We start from the raw sequence: 20,620 nt of genomic DNA, 5'->3' as shown, positions 1-20,620 counted from the left end.
ATCGAACTCAGGTCCCTGGCGCTGTGAGATGGCAGTGCTAACCACTGTGCCATCGTGCTTAAAAAAAGGGGATGCAGGGGATTGGCTGAACACTCACTTTGTGTGCTGCTTTCAAACTGCAAGAGAATCTGTAAATGTGCAGCCCTTATTGGAGGAGGCTCACGCTATGAAGTGAGGAGGGAAGCTACACTGAAACTGGGAATGTGGGGTTATTGAACAGCGGAGCAGTCCTGAGGGGCTGAGGGGCCTCCTCACGCTTCTAATTTGTATGAAATTCTTTGTTAGGACGGGGTGTATATTGATTAAATATCTTTCCACCATCCCTCACACTGAGATGTCAATCGCGGCTCAGTTGGTGACACTCTCCCCTCTTGGGTCAGGCGGTTGTGAAGTCAAGTCCCACTCCAGGACTAGAGCTCAGAAATCAAGCATGGTGCTCCAGCACATTACTGAGAGAGTGCCACCTTTCGAGTAGAAACTTAAAACAAAAGCCTGTCTTCCCTTCCAGTTGGACATAAAAGAGCCCACAACAATATTATCAGAGTGTCTTGGCCAATGTTTATCCCTCAACCAACATCACAAGGTTATCTGGTCTTTATTACATTACTGCTTGTGGGAGCTTGCTTTGCCCAACTGGCTGCCACATTGCAGTGGCTGCACCTCAGAACCGCTGCATAGTGATTTGGGACATCTGGTGTTGCTAAAGACGCTTTATAAACGCTAATCTTTTTTAAAAAATGGACTTGCACACGCTGAATAATTCTATACCAGACAGTGGTTACAGGCAAAGCTCCAATGACAATTCTGAAACTCCTCACAGCATCTTCGTTCAAAAAAAACAAAGAACAGTAGAGCACAGGAAGAGGCTCTTTGGCCCTCCAAGTTGTCCTATCGAGACCAATGATCCCCCTCTACTCCCCATTTATTCATAGGTCTATCAAGATAAGTCTAGTCTGATTTTAAATGGGAATCAGACCAGCCTGGACGCAGAACATTCAGGAGATGTATTTCCGGAGAAGTTAGATAAACAGGAGGGAGAAGAAATAGAAGGTCAAATGGATTGAGTGAAGTGAATGTACAGCATGGAGCAGATGGGCTGAATGGCTTTATGTTCAATGTGAAATTCCCTGTTGGAAAATTCACCCAGATATTTCCTTCCTGTTAGTACTTTAAAGTGAACTAAAAACTGGTAAACTTGCTGGTTATTTTGTGGTACAAATGCAATCATAGTTTTTAAAGGATCCAAGACCTATGGTATATACACAAATCTGTGTTCAATTCTCCAGAATACAACCCATTGTGCATTAGTACAAGAGTGTTACCTCTTTTCTTCCATCCTTTGCTTTCAGTTTGACTTTGTTCTTTTTGCAGGGGCTGCTGCTGTGTAGGAGACTGACCCTGGGTTCAGGCGGGTTACTCACCATCTGGGCTGAGGGCAAGCCAGGGGATAATGGCTCCTTTCCTTTCTTCCTCTGCAAGTGGAAAACACAGCAGTGAATCAGTAAGCTAGCCCTCAGCACCTTCCCAGCTCATGTTCCCTGTGCAGCTCCACAAGGTGGGATATATAATCGGGATGCCTGACCTTAGGCAGGATTTTCGCCAGGTCGGAGTGACTCGGGAGCCCTTTAAAAATGATGGCTGGAACCAGATTCCCAGATTTTAGGGAGTGCCCTTTCTAAGGGTGCTGGCTGGAACGGGTTATAAGCCTGCAGCCCGCACTCTGGGCCTGGCCTGTTCTGTTGCAGGGTTAGGCATGTCCTGGTCCTCCATAATTATCATGGAGTCAAGCCAGCTTCACAAAGACTCATTGTTCACAGCACCTCAGGGGGAACCTTTTAAAGGGAAGGTTCCAAAAGACTTTCCTCATGGTGCCCCGGCCACCGTATGCCCACTGAACAAATTCATTTTCCCCCGAATGCCCGTTCATGACAAGCCATACCTCCCACGCGCCCATTGTGGTGCCTCATGCCCTCTACACCAAGCTATGGCACCCCTACATGGTCATTCACCCAATATACGCTGTATAGATCAATAAATCCTACAGTGACATCAGGAAATATAAAAAAATTTCACAAAAAAAACAATCTGTGTTGATTACTTTCCATTTTCTTTAAAAAAAAATTTAACAATGGAACTGTCAATCATCCACACCCTTTAAATTTCAATTACCGTAAACACTTAAAACCTCTTGATCTTGTAGAAATAAACACTGTGAAATTGACAGCAGAGGTAAGGAGGCCAATCAAGCAATATTTTCCCTGATGCTCAGGTGTTTTTGTACTCTAATTGTATTCTGGGCTTTCAGCAAAGCATACATAATAAGGGTTGGTTAAGAGTCCAGAAAGCCATTATCCTGTTGAAAAGCTGAGCCCCAAAGAAATCATTGCTTGGTTGACATCTCTGGCTCTCTTACTTACCTAAACTGTAAATTTCACTATTTTTTAACTCAAGATAAAGAGATTTTAAGTGCTTACAATTACAGCCACCAATACTTGAAATGGTCTGGATGATTATCACTTATAGCACAAAAAGGATTTTTTTAAAGGAAGTGGGACATTGTCAATGAATGGTTATTTTTTAAGCCTTTTACACACCTTATTGTCGCTGTAGGGTTCATTGATTTTATATTGATTAATTGAAATTTAAAGGGTGTGGATGATTGACAGTTCCATTGTTAAATGTTTTTTAAAGAAAATGGAAAGTAATCAACACAAATTGTTTTTTTGTGAATTTTTTTTACACATCCTGATGTTACTGTAGGATTTATTGATCTATACAGCGTATATTGGGTGTATAGTGGTTAAATTGCCGTGAGAATGCCATAGCTGGTATGGGGACACGAAGGGGTGTAGGAGGCGGCTGGGGATATATCTTTGCATGGAGGGCATGGGAAGACAAAGGGATTGCTTGGGGGGGAATGGGAAATGTGTGAGGACCTTTTTGTTTTAACTAGGGCAAAGTCCCACAGTACCAAGAAGGGTTCTGCTAAACAGAACATCTACACCCGGCAGCTCCTGTGGCTGCGTCTGCATGGTATCCAGGATTATCTGGCCCCACTACAGTCTGCAGCAAACCCCCCCACATCGCTGAAACTAAAATCCCATTTTGTGGACACTTCCCCTTGAGGCGGATGGGCGGAGCTGTGAACTTCCCCCACTCCTTGAGGATGAAAATCCAGCCTGTTATCTTTCCATGGGCCACGTGATGGCTACACAGTAAAAGCACCCAAGCCCCAATGCCAGGCTACCTGATTTGAGTGGGGTCGTGGCCCTTGGTTGACCACCTGGCACCTAGGGGAGGGAGAGTGCTGGAAGGAAAAGCATGAGTTAAATGTTCTTCAGGAGGGATTTCACTACCTTGTCTTTTGCTTTGTTTGTCTCTTTCTTCGGGCTGGTTGCTGAGTTCTTAATGCACCGGCTGGCTTTAACGGCAGGCGCGGCGCTCGCAGTGACTGCCGGCGACAGCACGGCGGAAGTACTGGCGTCATTGAGGAAAATCCTCTCGCTCCTCCGCCGGTTCCACAGGTCGTCATCACTGGCTTCAGGTCCAAAATCAAAGGTGAACTCTCGTGGAGATTTCTCCTTGGGTTTCTTTCCCTTCTTCCCTTTGTCGGCTCCCCTCAGCTTCTCCTGGCTCTGCAGTTCGCCCGCGGCGCTCCCCTGCTCCTGTACGGATTTCTTTGCTCGCGGCAGAGCAGCCGGTTTCTGTTTGATTTTGATGTCGCTTTCCGAGTCTGTGTACTCAAATTCAGTCCCTAAGTCGATAAAAGAGACATGCAAAGATAAAGCACTTTAAAAAAAACAGAAAAATGTTGGCAATTCTCAGCCAGTCTGGCAGTGTCTGCTTTATGGGTTTTATGCTTTTTAAAAAATTAATATATTAAAAAGTAAAAAGGTTAGGATTTTTTGAAACCTTATTTATATTAATGTTCACACAACCCTCATTTTTAAATGTTCTATTGGTTATGAAACTCGAATGGGACCCAAGTAGAGATACAGAGGGTAGGGTGGTGAAAATAACCTGCCACTGTGAAAGAAAGGAAACTTGTTGACATCTTTCCATGTGTGAAAGATGATGGAGACTCTACAAACACATCCATTTCGGATGGACTGTCTCCATGTGGTGCACCTTCGCTGAAGGGACAATCCTCGAGAGGCAGGCTTTGCCACAAGTGCCGCACATCGAAGCCACCAAGTGTTGCTGTGGGTTGCTGTTTTTGGCACCGGCACTTGCTGCCAATCCACTGTAGCCATCAGTCATGCCAGCCTGGAGGTGGTGTCACCATTTTCCTCTTGTTGTCAGCCAGGTGTGCTAATCAATGTCCAGTGACCGGCTGGCATCGTTCCGTAAACACAGGCAACAGAGGAGGTTGCCATAAAATACAGGGGCGTCTCACCCTTTAGCCTCACGGGGAAGGCTTCCGCGAGGGTCACACTAAAAAGGCTCCTCTCACTTGCAGACTGAGCTCACCCAGAAGCACAGTGCAGCTCCTGTGTCGACAGATCTGCTTATGGATGTGATCTTATCCATACACTCAAAAAAAGAAATGCAGCGTCGCAAAAATACAGGCTAGGGATAAATGACTATCTGATGGAAGCACAGTCTCACGATAATAAATAATTTCCCATTCCATTCCATTATACTTAATTTCTTATCCAGGAATAACACGTGTAATTCTGATCCAAACACACAGAAGTCGCCACTAATTCACTGGGCGCTTTCAGAACATTTCCTCATTTTAGGTGAAGACACGTTAAGTCTCATCTTTTGTGCCTACTTTCATTTCAGCTATTTCCACACCAGTATGCGATTATGAAATTCAGTTACACAGTGCTAACTTGGATTACGGTCATGAACTTCCACAGGTGCCCTCCGCCCAACAACTGATCTGAGCAGAACGTGTGCTGAGGGAACTCTGCTCAGTTGGTTTGTTTAACATTCAGTGTTACTGCTTCTTTGACTCAAACCGAATTTGAATTGCTGACGGTAAATTATATACATATCTATATTAAAAGGAGTGATGTCACTACATTAAAAACATGACTGGACAGGCCTTATTGCATGAGGTCATTGAGTATTAAAGGGCCATCGGCAAGTGAACTGCCAGATGCATTATGGTTTGATATTTGCATTTTAAACCAAACTGAGGGCTTTCTTTCAAAAATTCTAATGCAAACTGTTTAGGAAAAGACTCAAGTGAGATTTTAATGACTTTGGGTGCCCAGATGATGTGGGCCATCTTATTCCTTGAACTCAACCTTCAGCCTCAATCTCACTTTAACAATGCACACTCATACTTAAGTTTAAAGTTATTTATTAATGTCACAAGTAGGCTTACATTAACACTGCAATGAAGTTATTGTGAAAATCCCCAAGGTGCCACACTCCAGTGCCTGTTCGGGTACACTGAGGGAGAATTTAGCATGGCCAGTGCACCTAACCAGCACGTCTTTTGGACTGTGGGAGGAAACCGGAGCACCCGGAGGAAACTCACACAGATGTGGGGAGAACATGCAAACTCCAGCCACCCAGGGTCAGATTTGAACCCAGGTCCCTGACACTGTGAGGCAACAGTTTTTCCCAATTTATCTCACCTAACCCACACATCTTTGGACTGTGGGAGAAAACCAGAGCATCCGGAGGAAATCCACGCAGACACAGGGAGAAAGTGCAACCTAAACGGATATCACTTCAGGCCGGAATTGAACCTGGCTCCCTGGCGCTGTGCCATCATGCCGTCCAAAGCCTCATGCCTCTGTGGCACTTTATTCCCCTGGCTGCCAAGGGTTTATCTGAGTAGTGCTTCCGCGGCGGAAACTCTGTGGTGCCACTTATTCCCAAACTAGCAAATATGGGAAATCAGTTTCTGCAGAGAAGTTATTGTCAAGGTCTTGTGAAACCCGTCTTATTAACAATTTATGTAAAGAGGGGATTTTTGTTTATACACTACAATGTAGAACTGAAAACAGGTCATTTTAAGTTGTCTCTATAATCTAGGTTCAAATGACCTTTGTTGTTGGTTGACGGTATCTTCACTAAATTAGTCAGTAGGCTGAGGGAAGGTTGACCTTGCAAATATAGGAAGGCAGTATATAGCTGCCACCGATTGTTAACTGTATACAGGTTGTGGAAATAAAAGATTAGGCTCTAGTTCTATCCTTCACAAGTTATTGGGAATAGAAGACTTACCAGCCCTTTGGGACATTCATAAGGGTCAAAAGTCTTTTGATGAATCAAACACAGGGCACAGACGACAGCAAAACTGGCACACTGCACTGGTGTGCCACCCTCCAGTTATCCCACACGGGACATCTATGCATAATTGAACAGGTTCTGTTCACCCTTCCTTCTGAGCTGTTCCAATGTTTCATCTCGGTAGAACATTTACAAAACAAAGTTGGGTTTCTGAAAATAGAATCATGCTCCTTGCAAGAGGCTTGGCAGAACAAAGACTTGCTCTGCTGCACTGATTGGAGAGCAAATTGGATTTATAACTGATACATCTGTACTGCTTGCACCAAATATAGAAAGTAAATCTAACAAGTTGCTCTATGTTAAAACACCTTGAAGCAGCATCCCATTCTTACGCTCAGCTAACTGGAAGTTTGGTGATCTTTACAATGAATGAGATTTACTCACCCATCAAGTTTTGCCGTTCTTCTTTCTTCTTGGCTTTTTGCTTTGCCTCAAGCTGCACAACTGATAACGGCGGAGTCATAACTGGGCTCGGCAGGGCACTGGCTGCAAATCTGGCTAGCAGACCAAGACCACTTTCATCCAGGATTGGTGAGGAGAGAGTATCACTGCAATCATTCCTATAATCCTCTTCCTCAGAGGTGTAATCTACATTGAAAAAAGTAGCAAGTTACTGGCAATAATAACAATCTCTGCAATAGAGTCTGGGTTGAAAGCACTGGAGAATGACACCTGTTTGTGCTTTTATTCCCTTTATTTTTCTTTTACGATTAGTTATAAATACTTTAAAGACTAGAGTAAAAACTATTTTAAGAAATGGATAATAAAATTGAAGTTCTTCAGATTATTTTAGAGCAAAGATTTCTTACTTCTTGTACATTTTGCCCATTAATAGTCTGGAACTCATTAAAAAATAAATGGGGAGACTGAAAGTAGGTAAAGCTATTAACAAGGATGGTGAGTGTGTGAAAAGATTAACCACTCCTCAGTCACAGGTGATAGAAACTGGTATTCAGAGTGTATGGTAATCTCCTTTCAACCTCAGCACTTCCCTTCAATGCAAATCCATTATTAACCAACATTCTCCACTCCTCCAACCCACATTTCCGACTCAACAAGTTGCACAGTTTATAGATATAAACAAGTAAGAGCTTTAAAATAACTGTGTGAGGACATTTCCATCCTGCGAATCTTATTTAACCCTTTGACTGTTGGTAGCCAGAAGATGGGCACCGGCTAGTCAAAGGGTTAAATTCACAAACGTTTTACATTCAAAATGTACCATCAAGCAGATACACCAACATTAAATTTCTTCTCTTTGACTTTTATGCACCAAATTCGATTGGAATTTATTGACAGAATTTCTTTTTTGGTGGCTTTGCTTTGTAATGTTACAGTGTGCACCTCTACTCAACAGTGCAAGATTGGTTAGGGAAAAATAAAGTGAAAGAGCCGAATGTTAGCAGCACCGTTGTTATTTAAGGAGATATCGAACAGCGTAAGTATGTTAAGCAAAGAAAGGTTTCATCTGAGCAAGTAGCACTCAGAAGGACAAATCACAGCTTATTGGTAAAAGCAAGCGAGCCTACTGCGCACAAAGCAGGCTGTGTGTAGGCAGACTTTGAACAGCTTTGGGTCCTTTGTTGTCATGGTAACTATTTTATCTATTTTATCACATAACAGTATCTTCAATTGCAACAGCGTAATGGGATTTTTTTTTTCTCTCCGAAACAGTTAAATTTAAAATATGCTTGGTAAAGGTACAATTTATTCAAAAAAAACAAGAAAAAAATTGCAAGGACAGTGGTCAGAGTACACAGGTTACATGAAGAAAAGTGGTGTTCCTACCTACATAACCATGTGCAAGGTTCTGCTGTCATGGAAAGTGACCCCACTGCGTGGTGTCTGCCCTACTCCCAGCCAATCACTTTGCTTCTTAGTGCAGCATGAGAGCAATGCAAGATACCGATAGACATTCAAGCATCATGGATAGGGGTCAAAGGTGAAGGGGTGTCAAGCAGCTGCAAGGAGAAAGCGAGCATTCTAGAAAAGCCAGGTTATTGTTTTAGTACTGGACATTAGGGGACAGCCATAAAGAACCCTATTACCCAAATATCCCTTAAAGCAATTAGTAACAGATCTTGCCCTTTAGTAACAATACCAGGGCAACTCTTTTCTGACCTTTCATAGGCAACATTCCAAAATTCCAAGAAAAACAACTTCACTTTCAATGTATCATTGCCAGTTATATGAAAATCCAGTGGCCCGCTTCCTCCCCCATTTCTTGTCCCCTAGGGTTAACGATCATCCTATTTAATTTGAACAGAGCGTGTCCATCATGCCTCAGCTGCCTTGATGTCACAGCCCTGAATATATTCGCATGCACGTACACTGGGCTGTTATCCTAAGACAGAACCACCAGAAATGATCAATTCTTTGCCACAGCAAGGACACTGTCTAGCACAGAGTCTATTGATTTTGTTGGCAGTTGTAAAATGTGTTAATACAACGAGGCATTAATGGATTTGGCTGCACTGTGGAACAGGAACAGGAGCAGGAATGAAGGTAAGACCACTGGATTATTTACAACCGGCACTGCCTCCCCATGAAGATCCATGAATAGTTTATACCCCAAAGATAATGTCAAAAAGATATAATAAAAAGATTCAGGCTGCGTGGAACCTCAGCCATTCTAACAGAACTGGATGAGCAAAAGATTAGAATTGGCCCTTTTAAAGGAGCATAATTTTTTTAGCCTTCTATCATTTTCTTTGTAAATAAAAACCCCACCTTTAACTCTTGAGTGCTACTCCCAGAATCATATGGATTGATTACCTAAGGATGACCTGCCATTTTTCGCCACTGTAAAGGAGCTCAGTCAGTCCCAATCTTTTGCTCAGCATTGTTCAAATGTCTCGCCAATATCGTTGATGGTTGCCATTTAAAAAAAGAACAAAATGGCTTTTGGCAATGAGTATCACCCTTTTGCAGGTTTCATCTGGTTGCTTGCTGTTATGTCTCCACCTAGCCCTAATGCAAGTCCAATTCCGTAAATCTGGGTATTTTCAACAACTGTTGATATCAAAGATGCTCAACCAAATAAACTCCTAGTCCCAATAAACTAGATTTGCTTTGTTACACAGAAGGGACTTGCCTCTGAAATCAAAGACAAAGGATTTAACAAACTCTCTGGACTGCACTCTGGGACAGGTGAGTGAACATTACATTGATATGTGTGGTCAAATATTAATTTACATCTATCATTTGATTATAAAAATGGGATAGCTAGTTTTTATGGTACAATACTATTTAAATATAAACCACAACAGAGCTTTAAGATATTAATACAGTTTACATATGCCCATTCCTTTAAATTTTGTACAGTTTTTTTTGTTGAAAAGAAAACAGTACATGTAAACTTCCAAAGTGTCCGATTGTATCGGGGATAAGATAATTATCAAGATTTCAAACAGTGACATAGTTTTACAACTGGTGAGACAGTTGCATTAAAATATATCATTGTCCCGAGAAAAGGGCTTGAACTGTTGAATAAAAACAAAATTGGAGTTAATTTTAAAAGTTACACTGTTTGCAGTTAAGTAATTAGGATTTAGCATGATTTACAAAAGAGGTGTATAACAAGACATTCTGTCACACTGGAAAAACCAGTTTGCTATGTCAGTATTTGAAAACACCTGGGAAGCTAGCTCTGGAAAACTTTCATGTCTCTGGAGACACGCTTACCACAGACAATTTAACACAGGAGCTAAATTAAAATTCCAACAACTGACTGGGGTGGCAGGGCAGCACAGTGGTTAGTGCTGCTGCCTCACAGTGCCAGGGACCTGGGTTCGATTCCAGTCTCGGGTCACTGTCTGTGTGGAGTTTGCACTTTCTCCCTGTGTCTGTGTGGGTTTCCTCCCACAGTCCAAAGGTGTGTGGGTTAGTTGGATTGGCCGTGCTTAAAATTGCCGCTTAGTGTCAGGGGTTAAAGGGATTAGCAGGGTAAATATGTGGGGATACGGGGATGGAGCCTGGGTGGGATTGTGGTCAGTGCAGACTCAATGGGCTGAATGGCCTCCTTCTGCACTGTAGGGATTCTATGATAAAGCTGCACTACATTTCAGGCTGTCCAGTCCCACATATTCTTAACACCAACCACCAATAATTATTGTCTTAAAATCTTCTTTTATGTTGCATATTGGCTAAATACATATTGATGCTAATTAGACCTTTCGTAGAATTTCAACCAATTGCCACTTTAATGAATGCTCCTGTGTTACACCCTGTCACATAATACTCAGCTTCCCATTTTGGGAGATCTGCTGAGTGCTTCAGTTAAATGCAGATGTTGCTTTTTTTTGTCAACCCAAACAGAAGGTGCCAATCAGCTCCCGAGATCAGTGCTCAACCTGTGATGTTTCCTACGCATCTTTTCGCTCGTGTTTTTGGAAAACAGTTTGAACCAATAAAACAGAAGATGTAGAAGCAAAAAAAAAAGGATGCTGAGATTGTTGGGAGGACGTATTAGAAACTAGAGGAGGCGATACCAGCAAGCTTCTGAGAAATAAAGACAGATAACCAACATTGCTGCACTTCCTAACAACAGTCTGATATGAAAGGGATATCTGAATAATAGAGTGTTCTATTGCAAGTGGAAATGAAGTGAAATGCCCTTTCATCTATTAGAAGAAGGCTACATATTTAAAAAAAAATTAAAAGCAGATGCAAAGCAAGAGAAACAAAGCACGCTCATTTAGTTAAAAAAGAAATTAACATGTTTAATTAAGCTTCGGCACCACAATGCAGTACAAACATTGGGAAAACACACACACACACACACAAAGTATTCAATTTACAATTCCAGTGGTTCATTGCAGCCTCTCAAGAGGCCAATCCCAAGGGAAAAAAAGGACTTAGGAATTAGCCAATTAGACACAGGCTCCAAAAGAGCCAATATTTAATCCATCGCAGTTAGAAAGGGGCAGCCCACACCTGCCACATTCCAGATGGTCACTACTTTGTACCATCATATTCTCTCAACACCTGAGGTTTACTTCTATTAACCTTGATTGAATGAGTCCTCCGAACTGTCACTGAAAGATGATCCGGGCACAGCTTCCTCCAGCAGCAAGGCAAAGTGCTTCAGATTTTTCTTATCTGCCGCCCGTTGTGATCGCATAGTCCCAGTGGCAGGCGCTAGTCTTTTGGCCTGCTTTGTGCCCAGTGAAGCCTTGCTTTTCTTTGATATTATGCCATAGAGAGCAGGCGCCTTCTGTTTGGAGGCTGATCGCTCAGACATACTGGAGGTGGACTGCAGTGGCCATTCATCCTTTATCAGCTCCTCCTCATCCTCTGTGTCAGTATCTGCAGTGGTAAAGGTAGCACTCAGTGTCACTGCTCAAAGCTTCAGCATTACCATAGTATTGTGAATAGAAACATCAAAGTCAAAGTGACCAGACTTCCTCAAGGTGCCAAATGCCTGAAAATGGAGTTGAAGGTAGTTGAGATGCCAACGGTCTGGTAGAATCATAGGATCCCTACAGCACAGAAGAGCCGTTTGGCCCATCGAGTTTGTACCGACTCACTGACAGACCTTCCTTACCCAGGTTCTCTCCCACATCCTATCCCTGTAACCCACACATTTCCCACGGCTAATCCATCTAACCTACACATCATGGGACGCTAAGAGGAAATTTACCACGGCCAATCAACCTAACCCGCATATCTCTGCAGTGTGGAAGGAAACTGGAGCACCCAGAGGAAACCCACGCAGACTTGGGGAGAATGTTCAAACTCCACACAGACAGTCACCCAAGGCTGGAATTGAACCCTCATCTCTGGAACTGTAAGGCAACAGTGCTAACCAGCATAAATTAGTGGCTCCATTTAAAATTCTCATCTCTTTTCAAATCCTTCTTTGAGTCACCACTCCCTATCTCTGTAATCCCCTCCATAACCTTCTCACCTCTTGCATATCACTCATTTTGTTTCATTTAACCATTGCCTGCTGCTGCCTAAGCTCTAAGCTTTGGAACTCCCTCTGAAAGCACGCCCATTTCTCAAACTCTCACTCCTCCATAAAGCTGCACCTTGAAATCAAGCTTTTGACCATTTGTCTTAATATCTCCACACATAGATGGGTTGTCAACACCTTAGGGTGTTTTGCTACCTTAAAGGTGCTACATAAATGCAAGTTGTTGTTGTATGAATGACAGGAGTGAGATTAGTAGTTGAGTCTGACATTACAGTCATTTTTTTATACATGCAAGGTACATCTTCTCGCACCCAGCCTGCTTTTCGCTGCTATGTTTCTTAAGAGCTAAGAATTAAGAATGAGAGTTGCTTATCTAAAACTCTGAAAACTGTTTACTACCAATTAGCTTTAACTAATGAAAAGTATTAAAACAGGCTGCGCAATGGCACAGTGGTTGGTACTGCTGCCTCACAGCGCCAGGGACCCGGGTTCAATTCCAGCCTTGGGTCATTGCCTGTGTGGAGTCTGCATGTTCTCCCTGTGTCTGCTTGGGTTTCTTCCAGGTGCTCTAGTTTCCTCCCACAGACCAAAGATGTACGGGTTAGGTGGATTGACCATGTTAAATTGTCCCTTGGTGTTGGGGGATTAGCAGGGTAAATACTTGGGGTTACGGGGATAGGGTGTGGGTGGGATTTTATTGGTGCTGTCCTTCTTCTGCACTGTAGTTATGTTTCTACGATTTCTGTTCTAAGATTTCTAGGTAATTCACATTCCTTTCTGCTGCTTTTTATCTGCTCTTTCCCCAGTCGGGGTAGGCAAGATTTCATTCATCTCAGTTACTCTGTGACAGCTAACCCCAAGAAGCGTCACTAGAACAGTGGACCTCATCAGGCTATTCCACCATGAGTTCACACCTCGCCACAACATCCACACATGCACTTTTGGCCAGAAAGCCATCAGAGGTGGGGGCCCAGGTTGACATGACCCACCCTCTCCAACACTGGGGAGCTAGGGCCAAAGGTTAGCCACTCTCCCGTTACCCAACTGAGATCAACACAAGCCAAAGAGGGGATAATCAGATCTGCCAGCCTGTCTGGCTCACTCCCACATTGGGCAATACATTCACTCACTAAAGGCATCGGGTCAACCAAATTGTGCTAGCCGGGGATTGTGATAATTCTCTATAATTAGTCTTGTTGAAGCAAGTTACCATACTGAGACTTCTCAAGTAATATGGACAATGATATAAAACTCAGGACATAATAAAGTGTAGTTGCTATACCTTGTTGTTAATGTCCGCACAATTTTGGTAAATTATTTGGTAAACTAAATTTTAACATCATTCATTGGACAGTAAACCTCCAACAAACGTTCCGAAACAGCAGAAGAAGGAGGTAGCTCACATCAGCAGTACACTGTAAGACTTAGACAAAGAGATGACACAAGGAGCAGCTGAGATACTCTCCTGAGAGCAGGGGAGATTTTTATCCTGTTGATCAGCTATCATGGAAACCACCTGATTTTCCAATCCCATTGATTTTAGAGGAAGTGAAAGTCAGGTAATCCCTTTAAGAGCTGGCTGATCCTCCACTGCAGCTTCATCGCTGGAGCAAGGAGCTGTCAACCAACCACCCTGTGAGGGAACATCTGTCTGTATCTGACCACAGTCAGAACAAACCTTGGAGTGTCAGCACTGGCTGCCAGAATTGGAAAGTCTTTCATCTCCCCACATTGACATCCATCACCTTGACAATCAAACACCAACGCTCAAAATAAAAATCACCAAAAACTTTTATCAGCCTTATAATTATTGAAAGAATTGTCTAAAACAGTGGCAACTGACAGGATACATTTTACAACATGACCCTAACCCTACACCTAATCTCACCTAAACACAAGCTGGTAAGAAGTAAAATTCAGGACTTCAATTCCACTTATAGACGACTTTACTCCGCATTAATAAGGCTTTGGATTTTTTAAACTGCGTAGTTCTACATCCAGTAATCAAATCCATTCCAGATAATGACAGGCTTCATTTTGGATCGTTTTTACTCAGGGGTAATGCGGGGTACAAAAGTGCAAGAAATATACTTCACTTAATTTGAAAAAGCAGTGGAACTTACTGTAGGAGTAACTGCTGACCTCTGACCTCGCTGGAGAATTGGACGTCTTCAGCCTACCCTTCAACTTTGAACCTGAGTCCAACTTCCTGCCTTTGGCTGCCATTTTGTTTTTACTTTCTTTGGAAGAAAGTGTAGCCGGAGAGCTACTGATGCCTTTATGGAGTGCTTTCCTGCCATCCTTTCCCAGAAAGTCTTTATGAGAGCCCAGGTGCCTGCAGTTGTCCATAATGCTGCACTTCTGCTTCCCCGTCGAACCATCTGCAAACTTAAAGGGTGACTTTAATTTAGTTAGCGAGAGGGTTTGGTGCAGCTTGGTCGCCAGCTGATCCTGTTCGCTCACCTTCCTCTTCTTCTTGAACTTAATCTGGCCATGGCTCTGTTGGGTTTAAAGTAACAGAAGTTCAGGATTTAGAGTCATTCCAGCGCAAATGGCATCGACAACAGTGGACGGAGATGTGGTTGCCGAGGTTACGGAACATCTGTGAATGGTATTCCTAACATCCTACACACAGCCAATTGGTTGCCCAGGATTTTGGAGCAACAATGTCTGATCCCATGGAGTGATGGGATATGAGTCCTGTGTTGGATGATTCCTAACAGTGCTGAGCATCATATCTTAACCGATATGGTTTCATCAGTCAGAACATTGAATACAGGAGTTGGGATGTCTTGTTGAAGTTGTACAAGACATTGGTAAGGCCACACTTGGAATACTGTGTACAGTTCTGGTCACCCTATTATAGAAAGGATATTATTAAACTAGAAAGAGTGCAGAAAAGACTTACTAAGATGCTACCGGGACTTGATGGATTGAGTTATAAGGAGAGATTGAAAAGACTGGGACTTTTTTCTCTGGAGCGTAGGAAGCTGAGGGGTGACCTTATAGAGGTCTAAAAAATAATGAGGGACATAGACAAGATAGATAGCCAATATCTTTTCCCAAAGGTAGGAGAGTCTAAAACCAGAGGTCTAAAACTAGGTTTAAGGTGAGAGGGGAGAGATACAAAAGTGTCCAGAGGGCCAATTTTCTCACACAGAGGGTGGTGAGTGTCTGGAATAAGCTGCCAGAGGTAGTAGTAGAGGCAGGTACAATTTTATCTTTAAAAAGCATTTAGAAAGTTACATGGGTACGATGGATACTAAGGGTATGGGCCAAATGCGGGCAATTGGGATTAGCTTATGGGTTTTACAAAAAGGGCGACATGGACAAGTTGGGTGAAAGGCCTGTTTCCATGCTGTAAACCTCTCTGACTCTATGTTTCACTAACACAGTTTAAAGTTTATTTATTAATGTCACAAGTGGATTTATATTAACACTGCAATGAAGTTACTGTGAAAATCCCCTAATTGCCACACTCAGGCACCTGTTCGGGTACACTGAGGGAGAATTTAGCATGGCCAATGCACCTAACCAGCAAATCTTTCGGACTGTGGGAAGAAACTGGAGCATCTGGAGGAAACCCACGCAGACATGGGGAGAACATGCAGGCTCCACATAGACAGTGACCCAAGCCGGGAATCGAACCCAGGTCCCTGGCGCTGTGAGGCAGTAGTGCTAATCACTGCGCCACCGAGGGGAGTCTAAAGAAGCTGGGATTGATCTCCTTAGAGCGGAGAAGGTTAAGGGTGATTTAACAGATAAAATCAAATTACTGCAGAGGCTGGAATCTGAAACCAAAAGAGAAAATGCTGGAAAATCTCAGCAGGACTGACAGCATTCATAAGGAGAGAAAAGAGCTGATGTTTTGAGTCCAGATGACCTTTTGTCAAAGCTTTTGGTGATTTAATAAAGGTGCTTAAAAATTATGAAGATGTTTTGATTGAGTAAATAAAGAGAAACTGGTGGCATCTTATTTCTTCAAAATGTAAAGGGGGCAAATGAAGAGATTCAAAGCTCACTGTGTTTATTGTTTGACGCAAGAGGGACACTTGTGAGGTCCAATCTTTAGATATTTAGATGAGGTGTGTGTGTGTGTGTGTGTGTGTGTGTGTGTGTGTGTGTGTGTGTGTGTGTGTGTGTGTGTGTGTGTGTGTGTGTGTGCGCGCTTATGGATGGCTTTACATTACCACCACATCACCTTGCTATTAGGGAGGCTTGGGCTCAAATCATCTGCACACTGTACAGTTTTGAAAAGCTTTGCTCTTGGTGCAATTAAGTTTCAACTAAGATCCGACCAATATTATGTGTGTCAGTGGATAACACACACTGGCCCTTGAGGCAGTAGGATGTGAATTCAAATCCAACCCCAGAGAGGTGAAAATGTTATTTAAGGAATGCTTTACTTTGGGAGCTGCAGCCCTTGTGGATGAGACATCGAGGATATAAAAGATCCCAGTTACTGCTTCAGGAAAGTAGCTTTCCAAATGCCCTGGACAAGACTAAGCCCAAACCAACATCAACGAAACAGGTAGCCAGTCATTTATTTCATTAGAGTATGTGGGAACTTGCTCTACACAGATTGGCTACAGAATTTCCTACATTTTCATAGAAATATAGAAACTAGAAGCAGGAGTAGGCCATTCAGCCCTTCGAGCCTGCTCCACCATTCATTTTCATCATGGCTGATTATCAAATTCAATATCCTGATTCCACCTTTCCCCAATATCCATTGATCCATTTAGCCCCAAGATCTAATTTCTTCTTGAAATCAGACATTTTGGCCTCAACTACTTTCTGTGGTAGTGAACTCCACACATTCAACACCCTCTGGGTGAAGAAATTTCTTCTCATCTCAGCCTTAAAAGGTTTACCCCTTATCCTCAAACTATGACCACTCGACACATCAAAAGTACTTTCTTGGCTGTAAAACACTTTGGAATGTTCTGAAGCCATGAAAGACGCTATATGCTTCATTTGATTACAATTGGAAGGGATGTTAACTGATACTCCCTTTCATTCTCACTGGAAAAGTATTATCCAGTACTTTTTTGTTGTTGATTTGAATTGCTTTAATTTAATCACTCTTAATAGTCCCAAGGTTACCCTTTACTTTCAGCATGTAACATTTACTTTTCTTCTTCGCATCTAGGGGTCACAGCCACAGTGGGTCAATGTCCACTTTCACTTGTAAATACATCCAATCAGAACAATGTTAAGTGAGCCATACTGTTTTTTCACCTGCCCCCTGACAGTCTAGAATTACATACACTCTCAGTAAAACCACTACTCTTGAAGCTTTTCACATTACCTGGAAGGAACTGTGGTTGTGAATGGTTGATTTAGAAAAAAGCATCCACTCAGCAAAACCAGGTGGGCACATTGCTTTAGTTTGTTATCGCTAACAAAATGATAAATGCATTCTTTATACCCATTTTCAAAGGGACATATACCAAAGGGACAAAGAGCAACCCGTTGGAAAGGTGTTAAAGGGTATTTTCATACATGCAAGAAACACCATTCTAAATAAAATAGCAAATTAGCAAAACAGAATTGGAAGCTCCATTAACTGACAGTCTACTGATTCGCAAGTGAGAGGCAGAATACAGAAACCACTACGAATCACCTATAATCCCATACATGATAAAATATATATCTGCTCAGTTCATTTTGGCCATTACCTGATGCTCTCGGTTTTATCTGTCAAAGCTGACGGAGGCAATCTGTGGGGTTATTTCACCATGGGCTAATGGTGTGAAATGGCCAACATTGAGTAGGCCGCCCGTTATCCATGGACTTCAGAAGAAAGGAAAATCGAGAGGTCAATTTAATAGTGCCTGTTTACAGCATCACCTCAAGGTAACGCGGCCTTTGAGAAGAAATTTATCCTTTGATGTGACATTCAGATTACTGAAGTAATGGATAGCAGAGATAAATTGTGGTGAGGTTTATAATGTCAACGGGGCAACATCAGTTTGAGGCCAGGTTTATGTTGTGGGTGGTCCCCTGATATGATGTTCTTAAAAAAATATATTTCTGAAAATAGGAGCCTCCCCTTTTTCTGTCTGGGCCTGTGTTCAAACCACACACTCCCACCTAGCTGAACTTGAGAGATGTACTGATAATTTTGATATGCATTAGCCAGACACAGGAAAAGACAGAGATTAATGAATTATTGTGATAACGGTTGGTTTATAAGACTGGGCAAGTGCTCAGGAACAGTTAATCAGACTTAAGGGCAGCTAACCAGGGCAACCAAGGGCACGGTTGAAGGAGCCTCATTTCCGCTGACTTACCTCGTGTGAGAAGCTAGAGGAGACATCCTGCTCGTCCCACATTCGGCTTCTCCCTTTCACCTTCAGGCTGACGCCCTCCACCTCATCGTCTTCGTCCTGGTTCAGCGTCCTGACCTTCTTCCGGGCCCCCTCCACCATCTCCATCTCGTCTGACAGTAAGAAACTTTTCCCGTGCCTGCTGAATGAAAGGCCGGAGTCAAAAGCCGGACTGAGTGCACGCCATAAAACTGCGGAAGAGAAAGAACCTTCTGGGGCTGGCGCGCCCTTCGCCAGAAGATACGAACAAACAAACCTGAGCGGAGAGGTATAACCTTTGCCGACTGGTCCTGAATGCCCTAAGACTCAAAACGTTAGCTGAAAGTTGACTTCCAGCTTGCTTCCCTACCTTGCTTGGCCCCTCCCTCTACACCAGACTGAACAGGAAGTGGTCTGGCAGCTGGAAGTGACCAGGTGTTGGGTGTTGATGTATATGTGGGGGGGAGTTGTGGGGGGGGGGGGGGATGGGGAAGTGGGGAAGGGGGATGGGCTGCATCCCCCGACCTCCAGAGGCTGTCTGGTGCTCATTCCGACAACACTGGCCAAGTCGCAGCTAACCAGTAATGAACCATTTCTCTCCACGCATTAACTTACTTCCCACTCTTGCTGTCACTTCGCCCTCTATCAACATGCGGTGACGGAGCGCTTGAGCCATGCTTTCTCTTTCGCGGCCTTCCAGGTCCTCTCCGCGACAAACTCCTACTTTTCTCATCCCGTTTTTCTCTACGGAGATACAATATGGATTATTTTAAATGTGATTTAGCGGCTAACTTGTTAGTAGTAGAGAATGTTTGATAGGCCTGGCCTGAATCAATGAGAGCCCTATCCCCAGTTACACGATCTAAGTTAACTTCCCTAATGGGGCTCTTGTCAGGCCTTTGCCCAGAGCAGGCAGACTGAGCTAACATGATTTTGACAGTGTTTAACTTGCACATTAATTATTGTTTCAGGAAGGATGGTTTAAGGTTGGGGGTATGAGGTGTTTTTGCTATGGCTTTGTCAATATGCAGCTCTCTTTTATCATGATTGAGTTGCAGTATTTTATGATGGTTAAGAGCCTCTCAGGGCTCCAGATTTATCTATTCGCTGTGAAGATTTCAGTCACTGAACAGAATGGCTGTACCAGCTTGCCTTGGACTCATAGTTCGTACACTGGGCTGTCTTTGAAACCACGTCACTTACTCTGAGTCTCTCCTCTTCTGGAGCTTGGCTAGTTCCCTTTGCTTCTCCTTGTATCTCCTCTGTAGTTCTGCCAGCTTCATCCTGTAATCCAGCTCCATGGTACCCATTCCCTCAATGGCAGACTTAATGGAGAACATCTAAGTTTGAAAGCACACTGCTTCAGAGACACTCTTGAAAGAAGCCAGCAGGATACAACTGTTTGAAGTGGAATTCATTTTCATTGTCTCCACTGATTAAAAATGACAAGGCCACAAAGGATATTTTTAAACTTCTCTTCCCAATCAAAAACTTTCCTGGTGTAATTAGGCCAAAGATTCATATCCGTGTTGGCAGTGCATACTTTGTAGTTTAAAAATGCAACAGCCAGTGGTTTAATTTTCAAATGAACTTCTCAGTGTATCACCACTAGATAGTGATAACTTCCAGTAAATATCACAACAGATGAGTCATATAAAATCTGACTCTTCTATGAAAGCAGAGAAGTCCTGTAGCGAACATGCACATTTTGCTGTTCTACGTGATTTAGAATCATAGAATCCCTACAGTGCAGAAGGAGGCCATTCGGCCCATCGAGTCTGACCAACCACAATCCCACCCAGGCCCTATCCCTGTCACCCCACACATTTTACCCTGCTAATTCCCTGACATTAAGGGTCAATTTAGCATGGCCAATCCACGTAACCCGCACATAGTTGGGATGTGGAAGGGAACCGGAACATTCGGAGGAAACCCATGCAGACACAGGGAGAACGTGCAAACTCCACATTGACAGTGACCCGAGGCTGGAATTGAACCCAGGTCCCTGGTGCTGTGGGACAGCATTGCTAACCGCTGTGCCACCCCAAATATAAATCCAGAAAGACCCTTCTATTTACCAGTAGAAACATCAAAATGGCATAAATTGAATGTCCTCTTTGTATTATTAACCTGCAGT

At 43.1% G+C, this 20,620-nt stretch overlaps 1 protein-coding gene across 11 annotated transcripts in view; it reads right to left on the bottom strand.

Annotated features, from left to right (window-relative positions):
• The window catches only part of tnrc18 (trinucleotide repeat containing 18), a 162,899-nt gene that overhangs the window by 36,650 nt on the left and 105,629 nt on the right, over positions 1-20,620 (bottom strand). For 7 of the 11 annotated variants that reach the window (XM_080206366.1, XM_080206371.1, XM_080206372.1 and 4 more), the window contains 8 exons: positions 19,687-19,823; positions 19,099-19,227; positions 18,469-18,646; positions 14,296-14,671; positions 11,263-11,562; positions 6,640-6,843; positions 3,357-3,754; positions 1,323-1,472 (listed from right to left, as the gene is read on the bottom strand). In XM_080206366.1, the coding sequence (XP_080062492.1) occupies positions 1,323-1,472; positions 3,357-3,754; positions 6,640-6,843; positions 11,263-11,562; positions 14,296-14,671; positions 18,469-18,646; positions 19,099-19,227; positions 19,687-19,823 (1,872 nt within the window). The remainder of the gene's footprint in view (positions 1-1,322; positions 1,473-3,356; positions 3,755-6,639; positions 6,844-11,262; positions 11,563-14,295; positions 14,672-18,468; positions 18,647-19,098; positions 19,228-19,686; positions 19,824-20,620) is intronic. The other 4 variants (XM_080206369.1, XM_080206373.1, XM_080206375.1 and 1 more) reach the window with 3 other exon arrangements.

Source organism: Carcharhinus amblyrhynchos, chromosome 18 (assembly GCF_965287045.1).
Source record: "Carcharhinus amblyrhynchos chromosome 18, sCarAmb.v2.hapA, whole genome shotgun sequence".
NCBI lineage: Eukaryota > Metazoa > Chordata > Chondrichthyes > Carcharhiniformes > Carcharhinidae > Carcharhinus > Carcharhinus amblyrhynchos.
This window is presented reverse-complemented; position numbering and strand designations above follow the sequence as displayed.